The sequence below is a fragment of the Curcuma longa genome, chromosome 3 (genome assembly GCF_044706935.1).
Source record: "Curcuma longa cultivar G26 ecotype Majalengka, Jawa Barat chromosome 3, ITB_CL_G26_1.1, whole genome shotgun sequence".
Classification (NCBI taxonomy): Eukaryota; Viridiplantae; Streptophyta; class Magnoliopsida; order Zingiberales; family Zingiberaceae; genus Curcuma; species Curcuma longa.
In genome coordinates this window covers 12,741,786-12,752,090 of record NC_133863.1, presented here as the reverse complement: position 1 = coordinate 12,752,090, position 10,305 = coordinate 12,741,786, and the positions used below count along the sequence as shown (strand labels likewise).

At 35.7% G+C, this 10,305-nt stretch overlaps 1 protein-coding gene across 2 annotated transcripts; it reads left to right on the top strand.

The window, feature by feature from the left end:
* Window positions 1-45: 45 nt before the first annotated feature.
* LOC141824902 (superoxide dismutase [Fe], chloroplastic) lies at window positions 46-5,663 on the top strand. Of its 2 annotated transcripts, none has more exons than XM_074712247.1 (8): window positions 46-150; window positions 274-354; window positions 441-629; window positions 2,449-2,620; window positions 2,761-2,879; window positions 5,010-5,036; window positions 5,144-5,167; window positions 5,248-5,663. In XM_074712247.1, exons 1-8 carry the CDS (start codon window positions 46-48, stop codon window positions 5,449-5,451), a joined length of 921 nt encoding a protein of 306 aa, XP_074568348.1. In that variant the 3' UTR covers window positions 5,452-5,663. The 2 variants fall into 2 exon arrangements, with proteins under 2 accessions (XP_074568348.1, XP_074568347.1); XM_074712246.1 differs by having other exon boundaries at window positions 5,233-5,663.
* Window positions 5,664-10,305: the final 4,642 nt, after the last annotated feature.

The window sequence follows — 10,305 nt, the reverse complement described above, 5'->3', positions numbered from 1 at the left end:
CTATTAAAGGTAAGGAAGCAGGAGGGAGATAACGTTGACGGGATGATGCAGCATCAGGCTACTAGCTACGGCGCATTCAGGATGAGCACGCCGTCTCCACCGATATCAACGTTCCTCGGCGCATGGAGGAAGAAAAGGAGTGGTATTAAGGTCTCTAATGCTTCCTCCTCGCCCTCCCAGCTCCCTCTGCATCATTCGGCAAAACCCTTTTTTTTTTCCCTTCTCGTCTCCTTCTTCTTTGGTTTATCAGGAGCATGATTTCATGGAATGCAGACGGAAACAGGCGGAATACGCCTCCCGAGGCACGCCGCCATCGTCGCCCAATTGGAACTGAAGCCTCTCCCTTACTCTTTGGTACACAAACTTAAACTGCTTCCTTCCCTTTTATACTTCGGTTTGTAGTTCATTTTTGATGCTAGTTATTGTTGTCGTCGTCGCAGGATTGCTTAGAACCGCACATGACGCGGCAGACATTGGAGTGGCACTGGGGAGGGCATCACCGGGCTCATGTTGTTCGCCTCAACAGTCTCATCGCAGGGACGGACCTGGATGGGAAGGGACTGGAAGACATCTTGCTTGCTACATATAACAAGGGCAACCCACTACCAGCCTTTGTTCATGCCGCACAGGTAATATTACCCAACTGTTGCCTGCTAATCGAATTGCATGTCCTTAACCTTTTATACCCAGCAATGCCTTCTTGCTCGCCATCTTCCCCTAGAAAAGAGGTCAGATTGTGTCAAATGTTTATGTTATATATGTCTACTGCTGCAATTAGTCTGCGATGTTTAATCCTTAATCATCTGTGCGATGTTTGCTGGACATTCGTAATGCACTCAGATGTGCTTGTGAGTTTGTATCTTAGGTTTGTAGAGAATTTGGAAAATCTGAAATTGCTTGATCTACATGCCTAGTCAAATGCCTAATTTCGGATAAACCACACTTTATCTACTTGGATTGAGTTGCAAATAATAGCCTACTTCACTAACTGATTGAGGATATATTGTAATCCTCAAGGTAGGGATATCCTTAAGTAGCCTTGGATGTTGTTGATTCCCTTGGCTACTAGTCTTTTCTTATACGTCTCTATCGATCCATCTGCTTTATATTTCGCTGGATAAACCCATGTACGACCTATAAGTTTTTTTCTATAGCAACTTCACCAATGCCCATGTTTTGTTTTTCTCCAATGCTTCTGTTTTTTCATTCATAGCTTGTTTCTATTTCACATTCGATAAAGCCTCGGATTAGGTGGTAGGTATGAAAATGGTGTTTAGGTTAACTAAGAAGGCTCTATGTGATGGTAAAAAAATATTTAAAAGATAGGATTGCACAAGGAAGTGTGCAAGAGGATATAAAGGTCGTTTTTCACACTCTCTAGTTCCTTTCCTAATAGTAACAGCAAGGTCTAGGTTCTCATCATCTACATGAAATTGTGTTTGAACTTCTAATGCAGAATTAGAAATTGTTACCTCATTCTTAGCATCTGGGTTGGATTCTTGTACTTGTACTAGTTCAGGGATAGTCATCTTCTTCTTCAAGTATGCCTTGTTAAATTTCACAATCTCAATGACAGAGTTGAGAGATTTAGACAGATTTGGCTCAAGTTCCGACATAGGATTTAGCATGAACTTAGATACTGATTTAGATGTTAGAAATAATGACAGGTTGAGTAAGAATCCTTCATCCTTATCTTCTAGTTTAGAATTCTCCACTCGAAGATCAGTTGTGGTGAAGTAAGATTCTTGCTTTGTTAAAAGTAACTTTTATTAAGACAACGAACTGTTTAAACCCTTTTAGAGTTGGGAAATAACTTACAAATACACATTTTAGTCACACACACTCAAATATGCTAAGGATAAGATTATTTGTGATGTGCATTTTGGATAAAACTCCTGAATCCCAAGATTTTGGAAGATAAACAATTTATAAGATGAAAACTGTAAGAACTTTCTTCAAAACATTTAGGCATGCTTTTATGGAATAACAGAGCTCAGGTTGGCTATAGGAGATGACCATTTTTTCCTTTATACAATTTTGTTTTGTTGTCTTATTTGCATTTTTTTTTCTTTTATCAGTAAAATTTTGAAAAAACTAATTTGATTTCAAAATTAAAATTAACACTGAGAAACAACATTCTTTTTTCCAAGCATCTGAAAAAAGGGATATGAGTAGTTGGGGGAACCTTAAACTTCATTCCTGTATGGCTTCAATTGCTTGGCTACAGGTCTCAGCAAGCATTCTCTTTCATAGCATTTCTATGAAATAGAGACAAGATTCAAGTCGCCATTGACTATGCTTTGAATCTCTTTGTTATCCACTTTTTTATTCCTTGTTGTATGAGAAGTCAAACAAAATCCAACACATTTATCTGGAGTTCATCATGATTCTTCTTGGAATTGCAAATTACCTCTTAAGCATTTTTACTTTGTTCTTGCCTGCTAGTAGGTTTGGAATCATGATTTTTTCTGGCAATCCATCAAACCAAATGGCGGAGGACAACCATCTGGAAAACTCATGGAGCTAATTGAGAGAGACTTTGGTTCATTCGATAAGATGTTGGAAGATTTCAAACAAGCTGCAGTAACACAATTTGGTTCTGGTTGGGCATGGCTTGCCTGTATGTACTGATATGGTCCTTTGTTCAAGGCATTTCTACTAAACTCTAAGCACAATGTTGAAATGAGAAACCAAAATAAATGGCTTGCAGTAATTCTTTTGCTTCTTTGGAATTAATATCCTCGTTTTCTTCTGTTTCAGATAAGGCAAATAAATTAGATGTTGGCAATGCAGTTAATCCTCGTCCTTCGGAAAAAGACAACAGACTTGTTGTGTTAAAGTCTCCAAATGCCATAAACCCTCTCATTTGGAATTATGCTGTAAGTCTTATTTAACCAAATAAATATACTATTGTGATTATGGAATCATTTAGTAGTTGACCTAAGCATTATTTCTACGTAGCATTGCTTCTAGATTTTAATTGTTTGTTGAGATGCTCATAATTGGAGCTGACCAATGGACATGCTAGCCTATGTAGGCAAGATGTACATTTAGAAATGCTAACCTATGTACGTAAGAGTACATTTTCTCTTGTTCAATCCCAGCTCAAACTTGAATTTTGGCCTGAATCCAAGCTTGACCTGAAAGTATGACTTTCCATGTCTATGTATTAAGCTTTTGGTATTACAACAAAAAGATATTATCATTAAAATAAACTCAAATTAAAATATCATTTGGACATTTTCATTGGCTTATGTCAGATAATATTAACTCTGCTCATCACTTAGGCATTTGTATGACTTTTGAAATCATGATTATCAGCAACCTAGACCTTAGTGAACATCTTTCTCGTCTAGTATTAGATATTTGACTATTTCGTTTACCGAGGAACATTTGAATCTATTATCTTTGAGGAACATTTGAATCTATTATCTTTGTTTGCTTCCTTTTCCATAGAAAATTCCATGCACGCAATACTAGCTCTTCATGGAATCTCTCAACACTGCCTTATCTACCTTTTTGGACTCTTTGGATATAGATGAAATGGATGGGCCAAATAACACCAACCAAAGACTTCTCTTTCTCTATCTTAACACCAACCAAATACACTAGAATATAGCTGAAAACCATTAAAATTTGGTCAAATCAATAGCAGAAATTGATGAGATCACGTGCAATTTAGAACTCGGATTTAGCAAACCATTCTTGAATTCTGGTAATTATAAACATGCACGAGAGTATGAGAAACTCTTCTTCACTCTTTTTAATTCCAACATAAAATTTTTAAACCTGCCGCTTGGCGATATTGCCACAAAGATTTCTCTATCTTAGAGTTAATTGAGAAACATACTATTGATTGAGAGAATCCTATAAACCCAATTTCAATGTGGTTTGATTCTAAACTAAGACTTATAAATACCAACTATTTGTCAATGTGATTTAGTTCTAAACTAAGCCCTATAATACCAAATTTTAAATTATAGACTAATTTTATTGAATAAAATTAATAATGTGAGATTATTTAATTTTATAATAATATATATAATTTTACTATTTATCATATATTTTAACTTTATTATATATTATGATACAATTTTGTCATTTATTGCTTCCTTATTAATAGATATGATTTGTTATTTATTAATGTTCATGTATATATACATTTATATTAGTGATTATATTAACTAAAAGTTCTAAAATATATATTATCAAATCATAAGTTACAACAATCACAAACTCAATACAATCTTGTGGCAATAGAAAATGCATGCATGAATGACAATATTAAAGGTATAAATATGCAGTAGAAAATAAATGTAAATAAACACAATGCTAAAATTGATATTTGTGACTTCAAAACTCACTCATCCATTTATGACCTTGGTCGTGTCCTATGCGACACCACCAGTAGAATCCATTATCATGCCCCTTAACCAAGGCAATAAAGTAAACTTCTTCAAAACAAGATGAAACTCAAGCTAGAGAGCTCTTCACGAGGAGAAACTTCATGGAGGATGCAGTCTCACAAGAAACATGACTCAAATCTACAAAATTTTCACTCCAGGATGAAATCCAATAAGGATGAAAGCTTGACGTAAACGATGAGATTTCAGATCTTCTGTCTCTCTAAATGCTAGAAATTAAGCCCTTGAGAGATTCTCACCTCTTATCCAAAACAACAACAACCAAGTCTTTATCCCACTAAGTGGGGTCAGCTCTATGGATCATTTTACCCCATTGAGCTCGATTCCCCTACTATATCATTATTTATATTTAAATGAATTTTATCTTATTTTAGACTACTTCAATAGCTTAACGAGCCAGCAAACTGATGTTACCAAAATCCGTATCCATCGTTGTAGCTTCATTTCTATATTGCCTAAATGTATATCTCTATATGAACATTCTTGTTGCATGCCTGGTAAGAATATATTTCTGTTCCCCTGTTTTGTGAATGCTAATGCTACTGTTTAGATCGTACCTAACTAAAAATTGTAATATTGTTGCAGCCGCTCCTTGCTGTAGATGTCTGGGAGGTAAAGCTTACCAATTGCTATTTTTCTTGAGTATTTCCTGGTGTCACTTTCTACATTTCTTTGTATTAACTGAATACCAATCTTGGTGGAAATCCATTTCCTCTCAGCATGCGTACTACCTTGATTATGAGGTCAGTTTCCTTAAAATGTGATTTACGGAAGGAGTTACTATGTTTACAGAACAGTGTTGTCACAGCTTTTGCACCTGCAGAATAGAAGGGCTGATTTTGTTTCAGTATTTGTGGAAAAGCTTGTTTCTTGGGAAGTTGTCAGCCATAGGCTTCAGATTGCAATGGAACAAGCAGTAGAGACAGGGCGCGAAGAGATGAGAGAAGATGATGACGAGGAGGTGCCTCGCAGTGAGACGGTGGAGATGTACTTGGACAGCGAGAGCGATGACTCAGAAACTGAATGAAGAGTAATCGGATCCTGAGACTGAAAGCTTTGGCCAACTATCATATGTTCTGCAGTGGGAAGTTAGTTACCTTGATGATGTAGCTGGATGTATTATGTTGAGTGTATTTCTAGCTCATTTAGCATAAGCATTTTATCTGTATCATTTTGATCTACAGAAATACACTTGTATTCGGTTAATTAGGAAGAAGTTGAAGTATCTGTGCCCGTCAGCATCGGAAATTTACTGAGATTTGCAATGTGATGCTGTGGATCTGATTCCCAGCACAGAACATGGAATGGCAATTGTTGCTGTGATGCTATGGGAGTCTTGCCACCAAATACCCAAGCAGAAATTAAATAGCAGTGGCCCCCCAGGGTTTAGTGCAGTGGTAAGTGACAGGATGCATTCCTAAATAATCAAATTTAATTCTCATGCAGTGTATATGGCTATTAAATTATTAGTGATGTTGAACTTGGTAAGCAGAATGTGAGATCAACTGTCTATTTTAAAATTAGTCAGTTTGTAAGAATTAAATATTTAATTATAAAAATAAATAAATAAATAAAATAGCAGTGACATATGGACCGGAGCTGGCTTGGCTGGACAGTCTTATGCTAAACCAGTTAACAGTTGTTGTCCCAACAGTTAGACCCTATTTAATGGTACACTATCTTATTTAACGCGTGGCAGCAAACGAATATATTTTAAGATTTTTTAAAAACATATTTTTTTAAAAAAATATTTAATGCAATAGAAAAATATATTAGCTGTGAATTTTTTTAATAATGAAAAATTCTTTAAATGATGTACACGCCACTAGTCAACAAAGGACATGACATGTACGCTCGCCAGAGGTAATCGTCGAAAAGGATAAGAGAACCTGAAAAGCATTCAGGAGAAAGTTAGAATGACACCAAGTTTAAATTCTAACAAGCTACTTCGACACTCAAATTAAGATTTTGTAAGAGGAAGGAGATTAAGAACCTAGGAAAATTAAGAATCTGGGGGTGCATACCTATGCTTATGGGTATAGGTGACCTTTAATAGAGTTATTAATGTATCCAATCTCTAAAATATCAATGTCCGTTTAAAAGATGTTACAAAATACGTACTTTTGTTTATGATATATTCTAATATACATGCTCTATTTATCCATGTCTTTCGAGATATTTTTCTTATTTTCGAGAAAAATAGTTTTAGGATTTCATGATCTTACGGACGAATCAAGTTTATGGGCTAAACTTAGAAGCGGATAAAAAAGACCCAAGACTGAGATGAGGTTGGCGCATGAGGCTGAACCGAAGTGGAGACTTGAGATCGAATAGAGGTAGAAGTTGGGATTCGAGACTGAATAGAGGTTAAAGTCTTCGCCCCTTTAACTGATAGCTCATCATGACTTTAACACCCCCCCCCCCACATGTGATACGTGAAGGTAACAGATTTCTACCACATCACAAGCACCCCTAATTAGTCTAGTGAAAAGAGGTGTAATCCGACGGATTGGATTGTGCTAAGTTGCCGTCGAGATATATACCTTGATGAGGTGTCATCGCTGTGCCACATATGGATGAAATTGTCATAACAAGATCTCGAGCTCAGGGCGGTACTCTGTGCCTATTGGAAGGCTATGTCACGAGCTCGGGGCTCAGTACTCTGTACTTGTCTTAAGGCTATATCGCAAGCTCGGTATTCCGTGCTTGTCATGGGGCTATGTCACGAGTTTGAAGTTCGGTGCTCCATGTCTATTGTAAAGCTATGTCAGAGCTTGGAATTCGATGCTCCATGTCTATTGTAAGGCTATGTTGCAAATTCAAGACTCGGTGCTCTGTGCCTGTCATAATACTATGTCATGAGCTCGGAGTTTGATGCTCCATGCATGTCGTAAGACTATGTCACGAGTTCGGGACTCGACATTTTGTGTCTGTCGTAAGACTACATCAAGAGCTCGAGGCTCGAGGCTCAAGGCTCGGTGCTCCGTGCTTGTTGTAAGATTATGTCGCGAGTTTGAGACTTGGTGCTCCGTGTTTGTCGTAAAGCTATGTCACGAACTCGGAACTTGGCATTTCATACCTATCGCAAGACTATGTCGCGAACTCGGGGCACGATACTCTATGCGCCTTAGATTGAGGCTAAGATGAAATTGCCATCTGAGATTGAGATGAGATCAACATATGAAATCAAGTAGATGTCGAAGTCAGAATCTAAGACTAAGCATATGTTGAGATCGACGCCCCCTTGACTGACAGTTGATAGTTCCCCGCATGATAAGTGGAGATAATAAATTTTCACCATATTAAATAATATAGTAAGCAAGGGCAGACAAAAGAAGTAATATATAATAATTATATCAAGTTGCCTAAATGTAGAACTACGTGTAGAAATTTGTTTAAGGAGCACAATAAGAACTGTAAGCTTGTATTGATGGATTGTTAGTTGTAATTAAGTGATGTTCTGGACATGGACTCTATTTATGGTTGCAAAAAGTCACATTCTAGTCGACCAACTTGATCCCACTGGTTGTCCAGATTAAAGGACTCCATCTCCGCCGCTATGACCGTTATCTTAATTCTTGTCAATCACTTAGTCATTCTAGATGACCAACCATCTAATCGGCTATCACATACATCATTTCATCTAGATTGACTTTTGATCGTGTCATCTGATATATAGACCACGTAGCATAGATCAACTCACATAAATTTTATTAATTAGAGCGGGTTGTTCGACTAGATAACTTTCTGTGATAATTTTCTTTAACCATGTTAGTTGTTAATTGAGGAATTCAATCCTATAAAAAAATTTTTTTATCGATTATCAAATTAAATTCAAGAAGTGCTTGTGCTATTGGACGTTGTCAGTAGCCGACCTTCGCAAGTTGGTCTTCGTTAATAAAAATCATGTTTCACTTGAGTACTCAATTATTTATTTTTTTTTTATTTACAAGGGGTATCTGGGCATTTGGCACCAACTAATCCCCTTAGCTGACCGGCCCTGCCCCACGGCCTTCAACTAGAGTTCCCATCGGCCAACGATGATAAATCAGGAGGATTCACTGGCACCGTCGTATGCGCTTCCATTACCCTAATGGTCGGTGGGAAACTTCCACGTGCCCGACCAGCACAGCCGACTGCCACGCCCCAGGCATTAAACCCAGTGAAACGCGTCCCGGAGGAATCGAACCGCAGAAGTGACCTATATATAACACGAGGAAATACGATTACCAAGTACGCCACGCCCCTGGGGGCACTTGAGTACTCAATTATGATCTATAGCATGATCGCTTCGTCAATGGACCCACGGATCCCTAGATAATTAATCGTATTTCACACTGTGTTTTTACACTGTGTTTTTTTTTATCAAATAAAATATACGTGTGTCCCAATCACATCAAATCAAATATCTTTACCACTACACCGTCGTATGATCAATCAACTCTAACAAAATCAGAATGGATAACAATTAACAGCTTTCCTTGCAGTTGATTTGTTCGTGCAATTTCTATAACAAATATTCTATATTTCAAGATATTGCAAGACAAATATAAAGAAATATACATAATTAAATAGTAATGAGGAAATGAATTATTGCTGTGGAAGTAACTTGTCTACAACTCAATCGATAATAGTTAATTATATTGACTGTTTGACTTTGAAACTTCTATCAATTTCTTACACTTTATTTGAGAGATGGTGAAGGAAAGATAAACAAAAAAAAAAAAGAGAATTATAATTTGTGTTTTGGATAAAGTGAATTAGGAGGGAAGGGAAAAAAAAGGATAAGTTTTACTCTTGCTTGTTTATGAATCATTATAATTTCTTAGTCTTTGATTTGGGGTGTAAAGAAGGAGGAGGAAAATTCAAAAAATATTTTGTTTCAGTTTTATCTTTATTTTAAAATATTAATTCTTAAATTAATTCATCTATTTAGGTATCTTGTCTTTGCATCGTTGCTCTTCACATAATGCGCATCGACACCGTTCAATATCCAATCGCTCGCACTCCACAACGTCGATGTCGACCCTTGTTGCAAATCTTTTTGAGGACTAGACTTAAAAAAATAGAGACATGTAACCCTAATCTTTTCTTCTTCTTTTCCTTCAAAGATATATACTTATCCAAAGAGCAACCTTTCATATCACAATTCTTACGTGTAATATTATTTACATAATTTTATAGTTTCCCCTCCGTCCTCTACACTCATTATATTTTTTAATAAGTAAGAGTATTTTTGTAACTTTATATATTTAATTTTCATTTTTTTTCTTTCCTTTCAAACAAAGTAACACATATTACATTAATGACATTTCATTCCTTTTAAATATTAAAAGAAGAACATAAATATTTTACTTTCTCTTCTTCTTCTTCCATTAATAAATCTTCTCTCACTCCATATCAATAAAGCATTTCCATCTCAATAGAGCATTAGTAAGTTAACCATTAGATTGCAAGAGACTACTACTTCTGCAAGTCACTACTCTAGTCTCATAGAGATATTCTCTTGCCAGTTGCCATCTTGTTTGGACTTTCTATATTCACTTGGCAAATTATTACAATTTTGACCAAAAATGATATATGCATATAATAATTTTGATTAAAAGATATAATAATGTTGAAATAATTTTAATTAAGGTGTAATAGTTTTAGTCAATTTAGAATTATTTTAATCAATATTCAAGTAATTTTAATGAAATATTAGAGTAGTTTGAAGGTTTGATTTGAGGTTATAGGCAAGTGGTAAATGTTCTCAAAAGGATTAATTAAATTATTAAATATCATACTAAATTTTGAAAAAAATTTTATAAATAAAAATACATTTACGATGAAAAATAAAATACTCTTTTAATATTTTTTAACATGGATGCTTTTTTTTTTT